The sequence below is a fragment of the Vanellus vanellus genome (assembly GCF_965231255.1).
Source record: "Vanellus vanellus genome assembly, chromosome: 9".
In the NCBI taxonomy this organism is placed as follows: Eukaryota; Metazoa; Chordata; class Aves; order Charadriiformes; family Charadriidae; genus Vanellus; species Vanellus vanellus.
The window spans coordinates 19,427,796-19,453,551 of NC_138914.1; the positions used below are offsets into that span (position 1 = coordinate 19,427,796).

General features: G+C 42.2%; 1 protein-coding gene across 1 annotated transcript; it reads right to left on the reverse strand.

Annotated features, from left to right (window-relative positions):
* Window positions 1-5,311: 5,311 nt before the first annotated feature.
* On the reverse strand, window positions 5,312-20,666 carry RFT1 (RFT1 glycolipid translocator homolog; the record flags this gene model as incomplete). The annotated part of the gene is made up of 13 exons (XM_082487675.1): window positions 5,312-6,372; window positions 7,258-7,507; window positions 8,763-8,868; window positions 11,186-11,330; window positions 12,548-12,678; window positions 14,096-14,146; window positions 14,426-14,504; window positions 15,376-15,510; window positions 16,461-16,562; window positions 17,167-17,356; window positions 19,652-19,768; window positions 20,385-20,470; window positions 20,604-20,666. 13 exons carry the CDS (start codon window positions 20,664-20,666, stop codon window positions 6,208-6,210), a joined length of 1,620 nt encoding a protein of 539 aa, XP_082343801.1. The 3' UTR covers window positions 5,312-6,207.
* Window positions 20,667-25,756: the final 5,090 nt, after the last annotated feature.

Genomic DNA, 25,756 nt, shown 5'->3' on the forward strand with positions numbered 1-25,756 from the left:
GCAGTGCTGGAAAGAGCACAGCAGCCCCATAAGCAGCAGCCTCAGGGCCTCCACAGACAGCCCCACACCACCAGGTATGGCGCAGGATCTGCCTGGCAGGGAAGGCTCCTGTGCTGGAGCCTGTGAACTTGCCGAGAGCAAGATGTTTGTCCCAGAGCTGCTTGGAAGGGCTAGGATTTCTTTTTTGGGGTCTGGGCTAAGATCCTGCAAACATCTCCTGGCATAAATCTCCCTGCTCTTGCCACGTCCTCACCTTCTGTGCTGCCCAGTTGACTGTACGTTGGATATCTTCAAAGTGAAATCCTACAAGTCCTAATACCTCGACTTGTTGCTGACAAAGGTTGTTGGCAAAATACTGCAGAAAAGACAAGGAGCTGATGAGGACAGTGTGGCAAGAACTGCCTGTCAGAAAGTTGGAGGGAGCCCCAGAGGAACTCACCAGGCAAAACTCGTGGGCACAGAACCCTTGCTTCTCCAGCTTGCGCCCACAGGTATCTGGGTCAGCTTCTGCCCGGTGACACAGCACGCACACTGGAGGGGAGAAAGCAAAGGGTGCCGGGAATGAGCACCTCTGCAGGGCCGGGGGACACGTCCCTGAGGGATCGCCCCCCCGGGGCCCATCTGCCCCTGCCTAGCTGGCTGATGGGCACAGCTGGAGGCCGCGGGGAGGAAGGGGACATTGCAGGCAGGGCTGTCCCAGCAGGTGCCCACTGCCCAGCCTGGGCCCTGCGTGCTGAGGAAAGGAGGGGCCCTGCCCCAGGGCACTTGGGGAGCTCCTGCCGCCCTCGGCCACCGCTCTCGGCCCCACACGGACCCCCCACACACCCCCTCTGCCAGGCTCTGGGAGGGACACTTTGCTCTCACCCTGTTCCATCGAGTCAGGGGCCTTCCGCTTTCTTGCGGACATGGCACACATCAACACTGAGTCCGTATGGAGTCTAAGGCCCAGCAGCGCCGGGCTGTTACCTCCAACTGCTCCGCTGCTGACCCTGAAGGAGAAGCTGGATACGGGTGATCTTGCAGCACAGGACCAGAGCCCCAAGGTATGGGGCCCCCTGGCCTCCCTTGGCAGCCCCACATGAGCCCCATCCCTCCCCTGCCCTCTCCTCACCTCTCCAGGTCGCAATGACGCCAGGCTGGTGCCAAACATTCCATTTTGTGCACTTGGCCCCGTGGTTCACCGTGGCCACCGTGACATCAGCACCGCTGGCCTGTATGGGCCCCAAACACAGACAGGGACGCCCTCGGTCACCTGCCACCCACTCTGAGACAGCCACTGCCTCACAGGGGTGGCTGTGAAGTTCCAAGATGAGGGCCCAAGCCCTCAGCACCCATAAACAGAGCAGCTGCTCCTACAGATAGTGCAGTCACATGCCAGGTCCCCTGGGGCAGCCGTTGAGGGTGGCACTGTTGTCCAAAAGGTGCTGGTCAGGCAGGGCAACTGTAAAGCTCCAGCCCTGGTCAAGGGACATCTCTGCTTCTGCTCCCAGCACGGGCAGAGATCAGGGAAGGTGATCCTTCCTCCTGTGCCACACTGATAAGGCTGCGCCTGCAGTACTGCCTCCAGTTCTGGGCTCCCCAGTACAGGGGACAGAAATGACTTTTGAGCCCAGCCTGGGCTCACACAGCCCATCTGCTCAGATGCAGCGGCTGGCCAGGCCACCGCACAGGACCACAGGACAGCACCTCAATGTCACAGGTGACCCAACATCTTTCTCCTGAACTCCTCAGCTCTTGGGTGACATGGTGCCTCCAAAACAAAAAGCAGCAGAACCACAAACTGGGGAGTCACGGCAGAAATGGCCATCTTCCATGGCAATAAACTGCCTTTCAGAGCCAGTGTGAGCCTTTCCTTGGTGGGGCAGGAACCTGCAAGTGGCTGTGGGGCAGCTTCAGAAGCACCAGAAAGGGGCATAAGGGAGCAGAGCGAGCAGGGGAGCCCCTCTCCTGGGCAGCTCTCACCATGGCCCCTGCCTTTACAGGCTGGAAAAGCAGAGAGGGAAAGCTTTTGGGGTGAAAGTTTGTGAATCAACTCTCCAAATCTTGCCAAACCTCTCCCCTTGGCTCAGAGTGTTTTGCCAGCTGCAGCCTGGTCCAAAAGCCTGGGGACTCTTCACGGAGTTTTCAGAGTTGGAAGGGACCTCTAGAGATCATAGAATCATAGAATCAGTGAGGTTGGAAGGGACCTTTAAGATCATCAAGTCCAACCATTAACCTACCCTGATAAAAACACCACCATTTCTAAACCATGTCCCTAAGCACCTCATCTACCCTTTTCTTAAACACCTCCAGGGATGGTGAATCCACCACCTCTCTGGGCAGCTTATTCCAATGTTTAATAACCCTTTCAGTGAAAAAATGCTTCCTAATATCCAATCTAAACCTGCCCTGACATAACTTGAACCCGTTTCCTCTTGTCCTATCACTTGTCGCCAGGGAGAAGAGGTCAGCTCCCATCTCTCTAAAACCTCCTTTCAGGTAGTTGTAGAGGGTGATAAGGTCTCCCCTCAGCCTCCTCTTCTCCAGGCTAAACAACCCCAGATCCCTCAGTCGTTCCTCATAAGGTTTGTCCTCCAGACCCTTCACCAGCTTTGTAGCCCTTCTCTGGACACGCTCCAACACCTCAATGTCCTTCTTGTAGTGAGGGGCCCAAAACTGAACACAGTACTCGAGGTGAGGCCTCACCAGTGCTGAGTACAGGGGGATGATTACTTCCCTAGTCCGGCTCACCACACTATTCCTGATGCAGGCCAGGATGGTGTTGGCCGCCTTGGCACACTGCTGGCTCATGCTCAGCCGGTTGTCCACCAACACCCCCAGGTCCTTTTCTGCCAGGCAGCTTTCGAGCCACTCCGCCCCCAGTCTGTAGCACTGCATGGGGTTGTTGTGACCCAAGTGCAGGACCCGGCACTTGGCCTTGTTGAACCTCATACCATTGGCCTCAGCCCATCTGTCCAGCCTGTCCAGATCCCTCTGCAGAGCCAATCTACCCTCAAGCAGATCAACACGCCCCCCTAGTTTAGTGTCATCTGCGAACTTACTGAGGGTGCATTCGATCCCCTCATCCAGATCATTGATAAAGATATTAAAGAGAACAGGCCCCAGCACCAATCCCTGGGGGACACCACTCGTGACTGGACACCAACTGGATTTAACTCCATTTACCACCACTAGTGGTAAATCATCTAGCCCAACTCCCCTGCTAAAGCAGGATTGCCCAGAGCACATTACTCAGGACTGCATCCAGGTGGGTCTTGAAAATCTCCAGAGAAGGGGACTCCACAACCTCCCTGGGCAGCCTGTTCCAGTGCTCTGTCACCCTCACCGTAAAGAAGTTTTTCCGTGTATTTGAACAGAACGTCCTGTGTTCTAACTTGTGCCCATTGCCCCTCGTCCTGTCACTGGGAACCATTGAAAAGAGCCTGGCTCCATCCTCCTTCAACCCACCCTTTAGATACTTGTACGCCATAATAAGGTCTCCCCTCAGCCTTCTCTTCTCCAGGCTAAAGAGTCCCAGCTCTCTCAGCCTTTCCTCATAAGGGAGATGCTCCCAGCCCTTAATCATCTTAGTTGCCCTTCGCTGGACTCGCTCCAGCAGTTCCCTGTCCCTCTTGAACTGGGGAGCCCAAAACTGGACACAGTATTCCACTTGTGGCCTTACCAGTGCAGAGTAGAGGGGGAGAATGACCTCCCTCGACCTACTGGCCACACTCTTCCCTATGCAGCACAGGATTCCATTGGCCTTTTTGGCAACAAGGGCACATTGCTGGGCCATGGATAATTTACTGTCTACCACAACCCCCAGATCCTTCTCCTCAGAGCTACTTCCCAGCAGGTCCGCCCCTAACCTATACTGGTGCCTAGCATTCTTCCTCCCCAGGTGCAGGGCCTTGCACTTGCTTTTGTTGAACCTCATTAGGTTCTTCTCTGCCCAGCTCTCCAGCCTCTCCAGGTCATGCTGGATGGCAGCACGGCCCTCTGGGGTGTCAGCCACCCCACCCAGTTTGGTATCATCAGCAAACTTGCTGATTATACACTCTGTCCCCTCATCCAGGTCATTAATGAATATATTAAACAAAACTGGACCAAGTATTGACCCCTGGGGGAAAACACTGGTTACAGGCCTCCAACTAGACTCTGTGCCACTGATCACAACCCTCTGAGTTCTGTCCCGCAGCCAACTCTCAATCCACCTCGCTGTCACCTCATCTAGTCCTCTTCTCTGGGCATAGCCCAGGACTGGTGGCCACTCACTGGCATGGACCAGAGCTCCCCAGGAAGCTCCCCCAGGGAAAAGGCTGAACTGCCCCCAAGGCTGGCCAGGCCCCAAGGTCTGGACCCCCCCCAAGGGATGGCCATCAAGTGGGTAAGCTCCCACCAGCACTGTCTCAAGATGACTAGTTTCTTTCCCCTCCTCTTCCACCCTTCTCTCAATGCCTTTTATTTCTTCCTTACCAGCCTCTGTGCTTCCTTGGCCTCCTGTCTGTTTGGACTCCTGTCTGTCTGGCCTCCTGTTCTGGGCAGAAGTTGGGGCTTTTGCCATCTCATACTCCTGCAAACTAAAGCAAAATTGAAGTCTATAAACCAGCCCTACTACTCCTCTTTCCTGCACAGGAAACACATGCAGAGGCAAACAACTCCGTACATCATGCAGGAGGGCACCTCTTGAGACCATCTAGTCCAAGCACCAGCCCACACAGGGTCCCATGGAGCAGGCTGCCCAGGCCCATACCCACTGGGGTTTTACCTGTCTCCAGGGCACAGTGGGTGGCAGGAGGCTGAGGGCATCCCAGCCCATATTTGGGGCAAACAAAGGCCAGCAGTGGGGTCACTGTGACCCACAAGGGCAAGCCCAAAAAGAGGACTCAGGCCACGTGTCAGTGCACCCTGGCGAGGCGCAGAGTTGCTACATAATTAAACTAAAAGCTTTCAAGTGTACATGTCTGAGCACACATTTTTCATCACTTGACATTTTTTGGTCCATCCAAGCACTGCAAAGGGAATGCTGCTCATTATAAGCCTGCCACTTGTACGTGCTGAAACTGCCAAATTCAGAGCTTAGACCTGCAATACACACACCATTAGTGAACTTAACCCAGCAGCTTAATATCTAATTTTACAACTTCTGAATCTCCAAATTTTCAACAATTAAAAATCAATACAAAGGTTAAAATTGAACAAGTAAAGGAACAAGACATGAGGAAAATTGGTTGTAACAAAATGAAGCATTTTCTATCCAATAATGAGACTCACAATAAGCATAAATCCTTGAAAGAAATGTTATTAAATATATTTAAAATTTGATCTCACAGACAAGACAAAATAATTTTTATTGAGACAAATTTTTGGTGCTGGCATTTAAAATCTCTCAGACAAAAAAACGACAGTGGAGTGAAAGTTTTACGATTAACCTTCTGGAACTTCAGCATCAGTATGACTGTACTTAACACCTTCTGTAAAACACTGGTCAAAATCTTTTTTTTCTTCCCTTTTAACTAAGGCTGCAGAGTATTTTTGACAAGTTAATCAATACTCTCATAAACTAATGATATGCTGAATGAAATACTCTTACATAGCTAGCACGGACACATGCTGTGTGTGCCTGTAATTTACTTGTAAGCGTCAGAACTTTCTGCTCACCACTAACACTCCAGACCACTCAATCTCTCTGCAGCGCGTTACGTTCTCCCTCAGCAACAGTTATATTACTATTGGTCCTTGCCCTAGTGTTTTCTTCAGCTCTTGTTTTATGGGTTCTGAGGTTTTTTTGTCAGATCATTTATAATCTAACCAGTTAAGCAGCCCATCATGCCAAATAAGGGCATTCTTAATTAATTACATCTCAAGATATGAGCCATATGATGCCTTCACACATGTGTTCTCCATCAGTAAGAATGGGAGCTCTCTCCATGAAGTCCCTCCACCAGCTTATGTCCGAAGGGTGTATCTTAGATCTTCATTCATTACCAAAGAGGCTGTTTGAAAAAAAGCTTAGAAAAGAATGATGCATAAAAATTACTCGACTCTTTCCCTGCACTGACCAGTTGAGAAGATAAAACAACGTCCAGTTGGCATTCTTCTACATTGCCACTCCAGTATCAACGCTTCCAATAAACACATGTGGAAACCTTTCTGCATACAGATCTTACGCAAAAATACAGCCCTTTACTGCAAGCATGTACAAGAACCATTCTGCACAGGAGCATTTCATGTTCCTTTCTTCATATAGCGGGAGAGGAACTGGCTTCTGACAAAGTGGATCAGCTTGGTCTCTGTGCAGAACATAGTAACGATGGTTGCTGCAAAGCACAGAGCCCCCACGCCGATGTGAATCAGCCTCGCCATCCAACCCTTATCACAGCAGCAGAATACCTACAACAAAGGAAACAAGGAATGGCAGGAAAACTAGTCAGCACAAAGTAGATTTACTGTCTCAATAAAAAACAAGGTCCAACACCTCTCTTGACCACGCTAAAAGCACCATCAAGCTGAGTGCAGTTTTTCCACATGCACTGATCCTACAATAAATCATCTTTAGTAGTCGTAACACTTGCTTTCTCAAAATTCTGTCAGCAGAAAATGAGCATTCAGGAGATATCTGGTAAATGTGGAAGTTACTATTACCTGGTATGCAGAAATATGTTAATTGAGAATTAGGAAAACTCTGCTGGTGCTATCACACAAGTCTGCTACTTTGCAGCAACATACGAGGTTATTTTCTAACAAAACCTCACTGGAAATCTCCCATTCCAAAATATAAAGCTCTCCTTCTCTAAGGCATAATGGATTTTCAATCTGTCAAGTTTTTGTACAATGAAATGCTACCATCTCAATAATTAGTCTGTGCAATTACTATCTTGTTGTCTGAATAAATGTGTTCATGGCAAGTTTTGTTTCTGTTCTGGTTTTGGTTGTTTTTCCTCTATTACATTTTTATTACTGAATGTTTAATAACAGTTTCTTTGTGCTACTGCCAAATTTCAATTATTACTAAGAGCTAAGGATGTGGATTTATCTACAGACAGCAGAAATGCATTAAATTTTACTTTACTTGTCAGATACACCTTCTACAGGTGGCAGAGACACCTTTGTATTAAAGACAGAATCTCTTAATATTGTATCTTGCCTTGCCTGTAATGGAAGTCTTCCAGCCTACCCCCACCAGCCTGTTTTGCTAATGATATCTCTCTGCTTGTGGACACACAAGTGGTTCAACACTAACTTTCAGTGAAAGCAAAATCCGAGAAAGATGCTTACCTCTGAGAAACCAGTGATTACTCCACTTAGGATATAAACGAGTACCAAAACCGGTGAGGGAAGCAAGCCTGTCAAAGGTCTGTAAGTGCTTTCTTTGAAGTAATCATAGATATAGTGGATGCTGTGAGCTATTCGAATGCCCATGTTAAAGCAGTTGGCAAGGATAAAACCTATACTGCCATGCCAGTGGGTCAAGAAATAAGAGATGCACAGAAATGTGAAGGACAAGGCCAGCATAACAAAATTGTACCTAGGAAAAAAACCCAACAATTTAACAATGTATACAGTTACAGTATTTACTTACTAACTTTACCTTTGAAGAAATACAATTTATTTTCTAAAGTAAGCAACAGAAATTCTCCTCCCATCTTCTAATGGAATAAGATAAATTTGAGAACTGAGACATTAAAAAAAAAATAATCACTGAAAGAATGGAAAATATATCAAACAAATTAAACTAAGAACTACATTATGTGAAGGAAATTCTATTTCACTAATCAGCTGTACACTCATTTCAGAAAGTCAAATTTAGTTAGAATGGTTAGTAATGTAAAATCTTGTGGATTTTTTGCTATTTTATTTTAGGTATGTATTTAAGAAAAATAATGATCAACAAGATGACACTTTAGTTTCTGCTCCAAACAGTGGCTTTGAAAACAACTTCACACTTTAAAGGAGTCATGAAAGCAGCCCTTGCTAAGTCTAAAACATACTATTTTGACTGTGGAAAGCAGACCTCATAGATGTAAATTTGGAAAGGCTCTGTATGGGACAGTTGCTACATAAGCAAAAAAAGCTTGATGGGAAGGTAACCAGGCTTCAAAGTCAATAACCCAGGATGGACACAGAATCAACAAATCATGCAGGCTGGACGGGATCTCAGAAAGTCAAGACCCACAATTTAAATCATTCCGAAGTGTACCTGATACACAGTTGCAAAATTTTAATGAGTTTTAAGTGATAGTCTGTCTTATAAACTGTAATTTCAAATGCATATGTACAGAAAACAAGACTTCACATCTAAATTACTTTGCCAGTTAGTGATGTACCAAAAGCTAATTTAACAAACTTTTTATTTCTTAATTTCTGACCTTTTTACTCAAACATTTAAACATTTGCTAAAGCTTCTACATCTAAATCTATCTGCAGACAGCTAAATAAGGAGTTGGTTTTCAGTGGGGCAGGATATTCTTATGCTGATTTCAAATGCATCAATCTCTTTATAAACTCATTATGTATACATTTTTAAGATCAATGTTTACCAACAAATACAAGCATGTAAAAAAACCCAAAAGTAGTGCATGTTTGCTTGCCCAGCTGTTGCACCTGGCTCTGGTGACAAGGCACATAGTTCTTACAGTGACTGCAGAAAAAACTTTCTCTTCGGAAAAAAAGCATTTGCAAGCACACATCCAGGCAGAACAATTGTTTTGTTTACATACTGAACTCCAAGCAGACCATATGCAGATTAATTACAGGATTATTCTGAGGACACTATTTCCTACCTGTCCACCTCTTCTTTGCACATCAAAGCAAACGTAAAGCATTCTGTTACTCCATTAATAGCAAGAAATAGGACATATAAAGAGTAACATCGGAGGAGATCTGGACCTAAAAAACACATTAGAACAATAAGTAGATTATTATTTCTTTTACAAAACTACATTGTTTTTACACTCACCAAGAGACAAAAGTTGTAGTGTTATCACTAATAATGGAAACAAGTTCATTTGAACAAGTTTCTTGTCTAGATCTTGACAAGAACACAAACAAACAAGGCAAAATAAAAACAAAAATAAAAACTCAAACATCCAAGAATAGCAGTGCTTATAGTAACAGAAAAGGTAACCATCAAAAAAAGTATTTGATTAAAAGTGATTTCCTACTTAAAATATATTTATCATAACCCAAATCATCTATCGTACGAAATTTGTGGAAATTAATCCAATAGTCATTATGAGGTACTAAAAGCAATAAAATGTATATTTTGAACACAACAGTAAGAAAACCAGAAAGGATGTTCAATACATTCAAAACTGTGGTAGATAAAAAATTATATTCTGATTTTTATGGGTCAGATATTATTTATACAGGACTTCAAAACTCTCCATTCAGACCTTAATCTTTTCCTTGTCCTTTAGAGGGAGGACTAAGACTGGGGGGAAAAAAAAAATTCCATGCTTTTTAACAGGTTAGTGTGCATCCCTTCTTGATGGCAGCAATGTAGTTTTTATCACCAAGTCCTGATTCAATTCTAAAGAACAACTGTCCAGTGAGCAGTAAATACACTGCAGACATGGGGCAGAGCTGAAGATTTCTTTTCAAGTATGCATAAAAACATTAAAGCAGAGAACAGTCGGGAAAAAAAGAAAGGAAAAAATATCCGAATTAATATATCCATGAATATCTGGTCAAATAAGTCAGTACACATGCTCAACGTTTCATTTTCACACATTATCATCAGGTAAAAAAAAAAAAAAAAAAATTACTTGTGAGTCACTTGACTTGCATCCGTATTCCTAAACATAGCCCTTCTTAGGCAAGTAAGCATGTCTAAAATATTAGGCCCAGACACTCATTCTTAAAGAGAAAGAGAGACAGAAAACATTTTCTTCATAAAATCGAGTTGGCTGCTGAGGTCCAGAATGACCAACTTTCACAACATTTGCTTTCAAAATTAGAAACGAATCCGCCCAAACCACGACAAACCAGCAGCAAGACAACTCAAAACAGTATGCAAAAGTTGTTAACATTTTTTCTTGGTTATGCAGATACAGGGTTTCCCTTAAAATCACTATACAAATCAAGCGCCAGCTTCCAAATAACATGCAATGGTCTACAGCAAATAACAGGCAAGGATCTAAAGCAAAAATATCTAAATGCTTGACATTTAATAATAGAAAAGTGTCCATGGGGTTAGAATATATCAAATTATCTTAACACCAAGTAAGGTAATTGCAATTAATTTTAATACCCAATAAGCAATATTCCAAGGTTATGGTTTGAAGGTGCAGAACTCTGACACGTGCAACTGTCTTCAACACAATATACTGCCACGTGCTTTTGTCTTCCCTGTAACTTTCTCTTAATTGCAATAGCTGTGAAATGGAAAATGCAAGCTAGAACTCTCCCATGATGGCACAAAGGCAAAATTTCCAGACAGAAATGCAACAAAAAAGCTCCTCTGAGGAGCAGCTAGATCTTCATCCAAGACAGATCAGCTAGGAACCAAGACACTACACCTGGCTCAGCTACAGAAGGCAGGTTGTTTTTTCTAGCAGGAGCTACTGTAGGTCAACTGACAAACCACTGGAAGGACCCAAGAAAACTCCAGGTGACAATTTGTGTGTTAATGTTTCAAGAAGGAATTAAAGGAACCTCTGCTTTCTCTCCTTAAAATCCAAGGCGACCTACAATCCCTTTGACTGCTTCTGTGGACAGATTTGCAAAACTTACCCCTCAGTATGTACAACTATAGCAAGACTGCTACCATTATGTGGTTTAGCACTATGAAAAAAAAAAAAAAGTATTATTGCTTCTATGCTAAAACTATGGATTCTTTGGTTCCAGTTTGTTGTATGGGGTTTGGGGGGGGGGGGGGGGGGGGGGGGCGTCATTGTTTTAAACAGCTGAGTAGTCACACGATCCTGTAAAGTGTTCTTTTCCAACAATGTGAAATTGAAAAAAGGTAGAGCCACAAACCTGATCTACATATTTAGAGCTCCTCAGTATATTTTAGTTCAAGGCGACTACATATTAAAGATGCTATTACAAAGGCACGAGTTCTGGATTCGGGAAAACTGAGTCACCGATTTCAATAGGAGTTTTACAGAAAAAAAAATAATCTGCTGATTTACCTAAGAATTCATAATAGCTGCAGTTTCTCTTTTTAAAGAATGTCTTTTTTGCCAGCTCTATAAATCTTTACCTGTTCCAGAACTGAGCATTGAGCCTCCATAAATATCCAGAGCCAGCTGAGAATAGGCATAGCCAAAAACTGTGATGGTAAGGCCAATCAGAAGCACAAGTTTCAACAGCAATTCTAATACATTTGCAGCCATAGCAACATCATCCTGAAAAAAATTGTAGCCAATTACATGATTCAGAATCAATATAATAGTTATTTTCACGCAGAAAAGCTACTTCACAGCAAAAAAAAAAAAAAAAAAAAAATCAGTTTGCACAGTGTAAAAAGGTGTGAAACTTATCCTTTGTTGTTGAATTATCCATACATGGTCTTAACTTCCAACAGTTTTTATATATTTATTATTCCATGCTATGTTTTACACATTACAAATTCTACATATTTATTAGCCACACGTCCGTTCAAGGAAACGTGCAAACAGCACTTGCACCTGTTTAACAGTTAGTAAACGGCAAAGAGAAGCACAGCATCTGCCCAAGGCCACAGCTTGAGTCAGCAGGAGGGTCAGATTTTTATTGCTGCATGGGACTGCAGGATTTGCCACACCAGAACAAGCAACTTGTCAGGTCTACTACCTCATTACAAGAAGCATTCTTGTAATTCTTGTAATTTCAGTACATACAACAAAAACTCATAGCCATTTTGCCAACTATATATATATATCAGGTACACTATATGTAAAATATACATATACGTACATCTTTCTTAGCCCACCAATGACCCGAAGCATGGGGGGAGTTTAACGGAGTGCTACGGTGCAAGCAGCAGGATTACTGCAAAAAGTTGTCACAGTATCAGACAAAAGCCCAAAGTGACCTTTATGACTGCTCAAGAATTTCTTACCTAGAGAACACATGAATATTACTCTGTGGAACAAAGCTCTTGTTTGCCTAACCATTGATACTCCACAAACAATTCAAAAGCTCAAGAAAAACACAATTCTTTTCTTCCCAAAACTGCACTCTTTGGAAACATTACTGTTTAGTACTTAACAGCTACTTATATTTTCAAGTAAGCCAAATATTTTCAAGACAGCATTTATTTGATAGAAATAGCACACTCATGATTTAAATAATTGCCTAAATATATCTGGAAATACATGGTACCCAAGGGTTTACATCACACTGTTTGGAGCAGATGATGTTAACTTCATTTAAAATGTAAGGCAGTACTACGCCACTGCGTATCTTAATTTCTTTGGTCCAGCCTCACTTGACATTTTTGTTCTGCACTTCAACTTTTCAATTTTAACAGCCTTTATACTCAAATTTAAACACACACTTCTGTCTGTCACACTTCTGTGATGCAACTTATCTGTAACATAAATCAAGCATTTGACACATAATTAATCCAAAATAAACATACCTGCTTCTGATCCTTTACATTCTTCCCTCTTTCCAACACTTTAGCAAAAAAGACATAAAAACTCTCCTCAATAGGCAAAAAGATAAACCTGGCCACCAGTGAACCAAGATTATTCACGATATCATATACACCTAAAAAAAAAAAAAAAAAAAACCACAAAAAACAAACCACAAACCATAACAGCAACCTGTAATTTTTTTAGACACATTTTAATTCCAGGTCTTTAACAATGACATAACAATGACATTTAACATTTCCAGTGAACAAAGAGAAAACAAGCAGAACTTAGTGCAACATTAAAGCAGTGTTCCCTAAAAATTCTGACAGTCACAGCAACCACAGCTCAAAATTACAAGGCTTGCTCACAGATGGCAAAGCTAGGACAAAAGCATCAACTACAGAGATGTGAATCTAGTAACAGATCAAAACACATTTAAAATTCTTACTGTGGAGCAAGTTAAAAGATCCTGATGAATTTCACTGAATAAGAACAGGAATGTAAGGATTTACTGATACAGCAGAAGAGAAAGGCATCTACTTTTAGTGAGGAGGTTCGTTCTTTTTACTCTCACTGAGGTGGAAGAGCAACCCTACGTAACATTTTACCAGCACTTCCATCCTCAGCAAGACACTGCTCAAAACCTGTTAAGACATCTATCTATGTGTGTATATATATACACCGTACAGTCATTGAGAGGCATATGGATAAGTGCTTTACATAGTCACAGTGAAATAACAGAATAAGGTTCTGGCTGATTTCATAGGACTTGGAACCAATGTTTCTCAACATTTTGAGAGTACAGGCATTTTTGTATTCATTGCTCTTTTAAAGACTCTTCAAAAGTAAGAGGCAGCTCAACTGTTCTGCATGGGAGGAGGATCAGAAGCAACCCCAGTTACTGGTGGCAAGCATATATACTCAGTATTTATGGAGGAACATACTACCGCTGGCAATTAAAAGTAATTCACACTAGCCAAGAAACTTCTAACAGTGGGCCAACAATTACAGCCTATTTTCCTTCCCCAAGCTATAAAGACCCAAGATGCTGCCAACTCAGTCATCTGAACAGCTACTGCCATACATTACTCTGTAACCACACTGAATTCTTTTACAGAACGTAATTCAGTTTTGAGATGCAGTGCTATAAACAATGATGTTTTTGCCGTAACAGCTAGCACAGATTCAAAAGGAAGACAGAAAACAGCAGGAAAACAGAATTACAAAAACTGAAGACAGACAACTGTAACACATCAGATATTAATGAAGTTTTTAAAAAAAAAAAAACAAACAAGAAACATGGTATATATACATATCCAATTGGAAAGTTTTGATCCAACGAAAAAAATAAAATTAAAATCCAGGACCTTATATTAAATTATTTTCTATATCTACATCAATCATTCTTAGAAATGTATCTCAAAGTCACAAAGGCTTTGAAATCTCAGATTTTCAAGTTATCTTCAAATACTCTAAGTCATTTTCAGAACCATCTGAAGAGCAGTGACTAAGAAAACTGTGTCACCATTCCACAACACCATCGCACTTACCCTGATCTCCAAAATTTAACACATTCAAAAAAGTCATCACATATCGTTCACCTGTAAGTTCAAAACAAAGAACTTAAGAACAAGACCCTAAATCTTTCCCAATACTTGTTCAGGCACTTCTAGTACTAAATATTCAAAAGACAAAGTCAAACAGGACAGCACCTAGTTCAGAATACCCTCAAAAATTTCATTCAGGCTAGTAACATCTGCCGGCAACAATCTCTGAAAGTCACATGCTGACATTCCCTACCAGCTTTCTCAAGCATTAAGTCAATTTTGCAAATGGTATTCACTAGCCCTTCTCCATCACAACTATATGCCAAGCCTCACCCTCTGTCAAAATCTGTTTCAAGAAGGATTGTTTGAAGAAACTCCAAGTCAACCGTGCTTCCTTCCAGTTAACAAAGGTCTGCAAAACAGGAAGTACTGAAATGTAATAAACATGATTGAAACTAGAGTAGAAATAGAAAATACAAAGCCAGTACAATACTCTAGGCTAACTAGAACTGTACTGATGAGGAAAACCCACAATATCATAGCTATTAACAACTAATCTAAAATACTGCTAAATTCAAGCCCTAATATCACTCTGATCTGACAACTTTCTCCCTTGCTAAAAATTAATGTTGTTGCAAACAAAGTACCCAAACAAGCTTTCTACAGAAAGTAGTGGTGGGAAAAAATACCCCACGCTGTTTAGCATGCTAATATAACTTTCTCCTTCATTGTCTTGCAAACAAGAATTGCCTTTTATCTTTTCAATCTGCAAATACTTTTCAAATTATTTTGAAATATCACAGTATTCCTTACTGTGTCTTTTCATTTCTTTCTTTGCCTCAGTCTCTTTTGAGAGGACAGAGATGTTTTAAGTATCTGTAGGACGCTGTGTACCACCATGTTTAATTGTGGAAAAGTCCAAGTACCAAAATCCATGGTAAAATGGTTCTCGTTTCTTTCCTGCCTCAGATCCAGTGATACCTGGTCATTTACCTGCACACTGGAGATGTTCTACCTCCAGTTAATGGTTTGTGCAAAGATACTAAAAGCTATGTCAGCAACAAGCCTATGACAATAAAGAGGTCAAGTTTCATAACATTCTTCTGACAAAGTATTTTATTGATACAAACCACAAACAAAATTTGTATGTTTTTTTTAATCAGTCATATCTTCTACAGTGCAGAGTTATCCCCAAAATCACTCAATTACTCCGCTACTTCAAACTATATTTCAAAGCTCTCTCAAGAAAAATTTAAAATCAAGAAATAGACTGTGCAACCTACCTCATCTTCCAACAAGTTAGGTAATAGAGCTTTCATTCTAGCAACTGGAAATGACTTCTTTGTTGCTTCAGGAGACCCCAAAAACATCACAAAATAAACTACATAGCACATTACCAGAACACTGACATATAAGAGCTAGAAAGATAGGGAAGGAGAAAAAAACAACTAGTGATATAAAATTAACTTACTAAAGTAGAATGACATGTTAGAGTTCCAAATTCCATAAGAACAAAATGTAGTAAGTAGTCCTTATTCTCATCAAATTTTAAACTAGGTAGAGACTTCAACCCCCCCAAGAATACTGTTGATTTTTTTTTTAATCTGTAGGTTATTATAGCCCTTTGACAACTTTTATGTTCTATTCAGTATTTTTAGAATGATTAAAGTCCAATTATAAAGCAATTATTCACTCAGTCAAAAAAAAAACAAGTTGACAGAGTAACACTGACATTCGTTTCTTTGATCAGTTTTAAGCTATCTGCTACAGTCACTGCAGAAACTGAACAAAAAAATAACTAAATGTCCGCATCTGAGGTAGACCACATTTTCATTTCTAGGTAAACTGATATTGTACAGACCATAACCCTATTTTTCAGGTGCCAATATATCCATTCTTCATTGTAGTAAAGAAAGTTTTAATCTGAGTATGCATTACACATGATTAGCACCTCCTGATAAGGTGGTAAAGGGTGGTGAAATTACATCTTCTACACAGTAGACTCCAAAGTCTAACATTAATCATGAGGCCAAGTGGTGAACACAGCCTTCAAAGCATTAGAATGTGTAACTGATTAAGGAGAAGAGCTAACATAAAACTTATACAGAATAACATAACCTTATTTGCAAAATGTGCCTTCACAGACAGAACAAGGTGCTTTCTTGTACCTCCATTAAACTGCTCAAGGTACCAAGTCAATAACAAGTATCAGAAAAATACTAAATACAAGTGCTAAATCTTAAACCACCCAGGAGCAATTTTTCTCACCTCCTCAAAGTTATTTAGCAGGCTAAATGTTAAAGGCAGCAGCAAATAAAAATTCAGATGAATCAAGGATTTACAGAAAAAGAGAACATAGGAAACTTACCTGAGCCAAGGAAAAAATGTAGAGGCCCCATTGAGGATAAAGGACTACTAAAATAACTGTCAAAATGCATTTTGACACAACTGAAAGGCTTTCAGCAATGACCTTTAAGAAAAAGAAAATAGGGTTTATTTTCTGCCAACTTAACCACATAAACAAACTTAAAATACATTAGTTTCAAACACAGAATTTATGTAGGAATATAAGACTTCCAAAGTCAGTGTGACTTTATCACAGGGTTTCTTTCTGCTGAGTTGGCCATCTTCGATTGTAATTTCTCGTAAATTTTCTATTCTTGCATTTCACAGTTCTTCCATTGCACTTTCCCAGTCCTTTGTACAGGACATAAGGGAGAAAATTTTGCTTGAGACAATGATGTTCTCAATTGTTGCATTTCATAATTTCATACCAACAATCAATCGAAATGCAGAACTGTGGAAGCTGTGTGCCTCTCCCTCCAATTAAAATTCATGATTAAGTATTTAACAATCACTAAAGTGATAATTTCTAAATAAACCAACTTTCTTGCTTTAACAGGTACAAAAGCACATCCACATTACAACTATGTCATATGGTACTAAACAGTATACACAGTTTTGTAGCAGCTTTTATATGCTTGAATATACAAACACCTAGTTCAGGAATCTGTTCCTTTCAACAGAGAAGAATAATTCCCCACACATGCATACACCCCATGTACTTTACTAACCTTAAGTCTCACAAACAAATGAGCTTGTGCTAAAACCCAGAACGGTTCTCCCAGAAGCTCGATAATTGCAGAAAGACCAAATGCCACTACACCAGCCTGATAATGAGGAACCACAGAAGGATCAGGTACTTCAAGCAAGTGTAGCCAGACTAAGCCCAAGAAAATAGACCAAAAAACACCAAGAGGGACTCTAAAAAGTTAATATAAAAAACAATCAATAGAAATGTTACTTCAGCAGAAAAAATACCCAAGAAAATTAGATTAAAATTTCCCATGTTGCCATAATAATTAAAATAAATTAATAAAAAGAAGCCCTGGGGAATTAATTTCAATTGTTACCATACCAAGAATACTTTTTTTGTAATGAACGTTTTTAAGGCATTCTTTTGCAAGACAGGGAAAACATTTTTCGGACTGGTCTATTTTCTACTCAAGAACCTAACATGAGGTCAGCTATCTGCATTTCTTCTTCCCTAGGACTGAACAATTCTGAATCCTGCAGAACACCGCAAACCCTTCACTGCTACAATTTTTGTAGTCTGTGGTTACCGGGGATTTGGTAGACAAGCTTTGTTGGATCTTGCCTTAAGAGATAAAGATGCCACCACTCCAACTGCTAGTCTCACTCTTCCAAAAATCGCCGGTTCTCCAAAAGCAACAGCAGAGTGAGCAGAAGAAAATGCATGCCTGCACCTCAGGTATGCCCATCACTATGCTCTACTGTAGCTCAGAGCCACTTTGATTACGACTAGCTAAAAAGCCAAGCTAGGCACAGGAGTGCAGATGTGTATTACCTTCTGCTGACACTACTTCAGGAACATGACGCTTCGTACAGACTGCAGAAAGTTTAATATCATCGCAGCAGGATCTATTTGACCCTCCCATTATCAGATCCCTAAGGTATTTGACATCAAGCTCCTAAGATGTATTTCAGATCCTTCAAAAAAGTTAATCTTCTTTTTAAGTTATGCTTCTCTATGAGGAAAAATTTAAAAACAAAAAGGTGCACACAGTCATTGTTAACTCTGCCATTTAATGCCCACTTGAAAGACTGTCAAATAAGAGAAAATTGATTATAATACAGCAAAGGGAACAGCTCTAATACATTTTAAATGTAAGTATTAAACTCATCCCTGAAAGCAATGATCTCTCTTCTTTATACCTGGATGCAGATGACGACACATAATGTCCCATTCCTGGGCCAGATCCAATTAATAGCTGTGCAGTTCCAGGGCAAGCCAGCAGGGAAACCCAACGGAAGACTACTATTGGAGGACAAACCTTATGAGGAACGACTGAGGGATCTGGGGTTGTTTAGCCTGGAGAAGAGGAGGCTGAGGGGAGACCTTATCACCCTCTACAACTACCTGAAAGGAGGTTTTAGAGAGATGGGAGCTGACCTCTTCTCCCTGGTGACAAGTGATAGGACAAGAGGAAACGGGTTCAAGTTATGTCAGGGCAGGTTTAGATTGGATATTAGGAAGCATTTTTTCACTGAAAGGGTTATTAAACATTGGAATAAGCTGCCCAGAGAGGTGGTGGATTCACCATCCCTGGAGGTGTTTAAGAAAAGGGTAGATGAGGTGCTTAGGGACATGGTTTAGAAGTGGTGGTGTTTTTATCAGGGTAGGTTAATGGTTGGACTTGATGATCTTAAAGGTCCCTTCCAACCTCACTAATTCTATGATTCTATGATTCTATTTTGTCATGCAGCAGGAGTTTTCCACCATATCAGACCGGTAAACTTACTTCCCAACCCACCTAATTGTGGCTGCACAGTTGCTACATCTGACAAACAGGAAGAAGCAGAGAGGTGTGTCCAGGAACCAGACGGGAGAAACAAGTCGTAAAATCCACTTAGCTGCAATGTGCGATTACTCTCTCTGGCTGCAGTTTCACATAGACTTTAAGCTATCCACTTTCTGCTATAAACGGCACTGCAGTTGAAAGAAGTAGTCCTACTTACTCCCTGTTGCTTAATTCCAACCCTTTATTTCACCTTTTCACATCTCTCCTACCCAACACAAACATTTATGTTGCCGTGTCATTAAATTGCATCAGGGCTCAAGACTTTGGAAAAAATTGGGGGGAAGGGGGAGCTAAAGCAGCTTCACAGAGGCATATTGGGTAATAAATGAGCAAGACTGTGCAGGCAAAGGAAATAAAAGACTACATATTCTGCAACAAGGTCTTCCTTTAAGAGCTACAACATAAATGAAACCACAGGGTAAGTGACAGAACAAATGGCTCCCAGTAACACCTTTAGCAATGCACTTCCCCACGTGCTCCAAAAAGAGATCAAGTTCATAAGCGCTAAAGCAACAGACTTGACCAGCTTCCCGCATCAGTCCTGAAACATGACTGAGGCTACTAAACAATACTGAAATAATTACCTCAGTAAATAAATATTTGCTGTCATTTTGTGAGTTCTCAGACAAGAATTAGAAGTAAGTTCTAAAGAAGTAAGTTTTTAAAGGTATCTTACGTCAGCCACAGAAGATTAATTGTTTTGGTCCAGTTTCGCTTTGTACTTCCACTCAAACAAGCTCTGCGAAACGCCTCCCTGGCTAGGAAGACGACTGTTGAATATAGCAGAGTTAGCCTAAAGGATGGGGGGGGGGGGGAAGAGAGAAAATGATTTCTTTTCATACTACTTCTGAAATGCCTCATGCAGTAGCATCACTGACAGTTTTTACCCAGGACCGCCCGACAGACAAATCTAACAGGTATGCATGGAAAACACGGTGGTATGAAGTAACTTATTACCATCTGGAAAAACAGAGGTAATTATGTGTGATTATTCAAATGGCAAAAACCGTTTTAAGCATCTATAAACCAAAAACGCAGCTGAAAAGTATAGCGACAGCACGTAATACACCATTGCGCCTAGCTTTTCCTCAGCAGGCCGATGGTTTAACGCCGAAACAGAGCAGCAGCACAGCACCTCCGCTTCAGGCCAACAAATAAAGTCGAAGCCATTCAGCGACCAAAGACTGTAAAACACTTCACAGTAAATTAGAGAGCGTTATGCGGCGCGTTATTAGCGACACACCGCAGAGACCACAAACCCCGAGATGCAGCCGCAAACACAAACACTTCCAACGCGCCCCGCGGCGGCGGCAGCGCCGCTCCCGGGGAAGCCTCGGCTCTGTCCGACGGCGCGGCCGGGACGCGGGAGGGGGGCTCCCAGCCCGGCCGAGCCTCCGCCGCCTCCTCACCTCACGTTGACCACACCGATGAGCTCTCTGGAGAGGTACCGCAGGGTGAAGGCGTTCAGCCCGAAGGTGACCAGCCGGAAGAGCACCTGTGAAGGAAGCCGCACGGGAAGCACCTGCGGGGCTGAGGCGGCTCCCGCCAGGCACCGCCGAGGAGGAGGATGAGAAAGAGGAAGAGGAGGAGAAAGAGTTGGAGGGAGGCGGCCCAGGGCGGCCCCGCACCTGCAGTAAGGCGCTGGAGGAGGCCAGCCGGGTGGTCTGGCTGAGCACGTCCTGCGCGGCCATGGCCCCTCCGCCCCGCCCCCAGGAAATGGCGGCGCCGCCGTCGCGCCGCGATGCCGTCAGGGCGGGCGGCGCCGCGCCGCGCCGGGCCGGGCCGGGCGGGAACCCGGCGGAGGGGCGGCGCAGGCAGCTGCCTTCAGCCCGGCAGGGTAAGCGCTTCTTTGTCAGGTGAATTCCAAAATAACCGGGCACGCCGGTCGGCTCAGGGGCTAACACTAACGCTCAGCGCCAGCTTTCTGCCTCGCGAGCAGGTGATTCCACTAAAACCACCCCAAAACTGCTCACTGGCTTATGCGAGGAGATACCTTATTAAATACCGTTTTCTGACATGCGAGTTCCACCTGTTCCTTCCTAAACTGAGGGCAAACCCACCAGTCTTCCCTGACTCTAGGAGAAGGACCACCAGAACTGAGGTAGAACACCCTGGCTGCGGGAAGATGAAAGGGTCTCACTTCATCCTGGGACAAACAAACACCAAACAAACAAAAAACCCAACCAAAGCAAAAAAACAATAAACACCCAACCAAAAAACCACCTTCAAATAGCAAAGATGTAATTTAATTGTAACAGACTTGCATTTCATAATACACTGACTTGAAGTCTTCCAAACAGGTAAGACTTCAGACTCGGTGTAAAGCAGCACACCAGTTCCAGACGATTTCAGACTATTATTTAAGCAGCAATATATAAAAAGATCATACCTTTCTATGTTACGGAACATTCCCTTCAAAAGCATGGCGCTTCCAGCTCAGAAGTCACATTTTTCATAGCAATGCTACAGTTGAACTAAAACTCTTCATGTCTAAGAGCAGCTGTTAGGAAGTGGTTTTGGGGGGAAGTATCTGAGCCCTACTTGACTTCAACTTCTTAGTGACAGAATGTGAACAGCAGCAGTTTAAAACCAGGATCTTAAGAAAAGCTGGATAACCAGCCACAATTCCTCAAGCCCATGCAAAGAAGCCGCCTCTCCCTCGATTTTGTCTTCTGCATGAAACCCCCTCCTCCTCTGAGGCACTACGCCCACCGCTTCCTTCTTTCCATGTTCAAAGTAAAGATCTTCAGATTTTTTCCTTTAGTCATTTTTCCTGATCAACATTCTTTAAGTAATTGGGAAGTGATACATAGATGTGGATGTACATGGCAGAGGAGTGTACCCTATGAATTCTTTTAAATTCTTTTAATTCACATACTAATATTGGGAACACCTGACTTGTAAAAACCTAACAAAAAGAGATTATTATCCCATCATAAATATTGGGACATGGCGACAGAGAGAAGGAACTAATCTGTGTTGGGTAACTGCAGAGACAGGAAGAGATCTCACAGATTTTGGGTTACAGAAGGGTGTTCTAGCTAGAGGGGAGGAAATATTGCTGCCTCCCCTCTCCTTTAGGCAGTTTTCCAGTTCTCAAATGGGCAAGACAGTTAGAAACATTGTCCTAACTTGGGCTCTGGGCTTTTCTTAGTGGCAGTAATGTCGAGAGCGGAAATCAAGAGTATGTTACGGCTCGTGCTGATGTCAATACAGGTGGTTGAACTGTGAGGATCAAAACCCATCACAAAGTATCAGATATGCTGGACAGGGAAACACAAATGCAGCTGGGGAGCATAAAGCATGCAGCATCTACCAACACTCCAGTAAGGATCCCTGTTACTCTCTCTATATACGTAAAAACATTTTCATGACAAAAGTAGGGAACTTCAATGACTAAAGCAGGAGAAATGAGCGTGCTAACTGGCAGCAACAGTCCAACCTTTTTGGGCATCTGCCATGGGCAACAGTAAGTGACAACTAATGATGTTTTGTTGGATAGTTTGCCTTGTCACCTCATAAAGCTGAAACAGAAACAGCAGCAAAGCATGGGGAAGCGGAAAAAGAAGAGAAACAACTGTAAATTCAACTGTTTTTAATAGAAACCAGCTTTGTCACTTACACCCTTTTGGCATTAATGCACCTAAGCCACTAGATGGCAAACGGCCTTTGAGGCAGCCAGCAGCAAGACACTGTGGTCAACCCCCAGAGCACACGCTTGAGGTTAGACTGAAAGCGAGTATTTCTATTACTCCAGTAGCATCTTTCAGATTCTACTGCACGTTATGTCTGAACAATAGTTAGAATAGGCCAACTCGTAATAGTAATATGGCACAGCATGGGTCAAAGCCAGAGTAAGAGCAGTATTTCAAACTTAAGAATTCATTTATCAGCTAACTTGATTTTATTCAAAACTGTGTGTGAGCAGGCTTAACAACTGACTTGACAGAAAACGCTTATTTTTAGTAACATAATTTGAGAAGAGGTATAACTTAAAGGAGGACCAAGTTACTGAACTGGCATACAGTGTCAAGAAAGCTTCACGAGAACATGCAGGCAAAACAATTGCTCTCCAATTCCCACAGCAGGCAATGCCCACTCAGAGCATTCCTGCCTCTTCTCACCGCAACATACGCCCCTTTTGGTTGTCCTGAGGCAACTGTTTGTGGCAGCATACTCTACAATAGTTCACTTTCCTGAACAGCAAAGGAGGCAAGATAAACTTAACTACTAGAAAGGTCTTTACTTCCAGAGTTAGGTTACATCTAGAACTAAACTAGGCTGGATGTTCCTCCAGCTCAGAACACACACAGGACAATGGGATAAACCCCTCTTATTATCAAAGGTACATGGAACCTCTACAGCAGAGAACCTCCTCTTTGATCTACTCCAAAGCTGAACTAGTCCAAAAAGACTACACTGTTGTATATACAGACCTTAGAATGAGTTAGGACTGTTCCTTCAGACTTTCAAATTGAAAAATCTTAGCGTTTCGTGGTGCTCAGTAGCTGTGTTCCACTTGAGGTAATTGTATTTCATTGCCCCATTAATAAGGTATTTCAAGATGAAAGGTGGACTCTGACTTCAAATTACAACCTATTATAAATTGAAAATATAAAATCTGTTAAGAGCAGTTAGAGACCTTCCATAATATCACTCCCTCAGAAGGGAAATCATCTTCAGCTAAAATATTATAGCTAACTTCCTTTGGGACAAAAATTCCCAAATTAATAATGAAGTGAGACTGGGAAGCAGGAATCTATCAAATCAGCAGTCAGACCTTGAAACAAGCCTGATCAGTTGCAACTTCTCATCTGTTCTAAAACAAAGATCTCATTGCAGAACCAAAATCAAATCTAGTATAAAGGATCAATAGCAACTTTGCATTTTATTAACCCAAATAAAATACTGCACTTTATAGTTAGTAATATATTTTAACATACTAATTTTATTTGTGCGCTTCCTTTCCGTTAGAGGTCCCTTGAGGAATCAAGTTAGAAAAAAATGCCGTGAAATCATAGGCAAAGTTCTCTGTTGCTGCCTGATACCTCCTAGAATAGTGCCTGATATAACACAAAATGACAGACTACGCTGTGAGCTAAAGACTGTAGATTTCTGCAGCTGCTGAAAAAGCTTTTAGCTTTGCAGTCAGGACCAATTTTAGAAACAAGCAAAAGAAATACTCAACAACTCTCGTGCTGGCTAAGCAACCTTCCTCCCCTCAATGGCATGCTCTCCAGTTGACTCGGTGCACAGAGACCCAGCAAGATCCCCGATACCCACAGGGAGCAGCTGCTGCTCACGCACCCAGTCCTGCCCTGTGCCTCCGCAGCTGGAAGGAGAAGCTCCCAGGGCAGCAGGCCCTCCCAATAGCATGTACTGCGTTAAAAGATGGATACGTGTGCCTCTTCCCATCCCTCTGGCCCGCAGCATGATTCTGTCTCGTGGCTGGACATGTGGATTCTAGTAAAGGAGACGAGCAGGTACAGAGCTGGTGCTGTTCAGTACTGGCTCTGCAGAGCTCGCTTATCACAATGCCCCACGCTTTGTAAGGAGAGTGATACTTCACAGAACTGCTCTGCTTCTGCTGCTACAAGACCACACTTTGCCATTTCATTAACAAGGAAAAAATGCTTTATTCCTGGGGCGGCAAAGGATACTATTCTGAAGCCTTGTGCCAGCACAGGACAAATTCTGTTAAGTCTGGGTTTTGGTTTTTGTTTTGGTTTTTTTGTTTGTTTGTTTGTTTGTGGGGTTTTTTTTGGTTTGTTTTTTTTTTTAAATAATGCATAGAAGAGATCTATCTCTTTGTTCCTAGTCGTATAAAGCTTGTTCCTTCACAGAAATAACTAGGAGGTTGGGGTTAAAGCAAGAAGTCACATGGAGACTTACCAGACTAGGCACTAAATCTCATTAAGCTTTCTTCCCTCCTGTGAGCACCCCTTTCGGATCAGGGACGCATCTGGGCCTGAGGATGTAAAGCTTCCAATTCAGTGCAGAACTGCAGGAAGCAAAAGATGAAATTCACAAGCCATTCCCCAGCAAAGAACCCACTAGGGGTTACTGCTGTGCCAGTTTCTCTTCCCTCCAACAAAAGTGTGCCCGGAGGACTTTTTAGATTAGTTTCCCCAGGCCTTGTGGACTAAATTAATCTCTCTGCACATGTTAAATGGTTAAACAAAAATTTGCCTTTTTTTTTTTTTTCCTGCTGCGTTATTAGTTCAGCAAGGATTTAATTTACATCCTTTCTTTGGGATGAGAGAATAAAGGGGCTTTCTGAAGAATGCAGAGGAGTGTTTTTTTCTGTGGTACGCTACATTTCAAAAATGTATTGTCACAGTTTTCCAGAGTAGCCTTTGACTTTGTAGTGTTAGCGTTAATTTTGCTTCACGTTTTCACAGTGCATTAGCCTTTAATGCAGCATTTTTATGTCATTTGATCAACAGGTTTTGCTGCCTTATCAATTTCAAATTCAACTTTTATTTATTGAAAGACTGTATGTATTAAGTATATGAAGACTCACACTTTCTTATATGTAACATGTAATGTAAACCAATGTTCAACTCCAAGGAAAAGCAAAAAAAAAAAATGCAGCAAATACAGAAGTCATACTAAAATTTCAAGGATGGGATAGTGCTAATTTTTTTTTTAAAACAGTGTCAAATGATTACACTGCACACTTTACAGTATATAGGCAGATTTTAAGAAATAGCATATCTTAATCAAGAGCAAAATGAGCGTTCTGCACAATGCTGTCTGCTTCCAATAAGCTTTACATTTT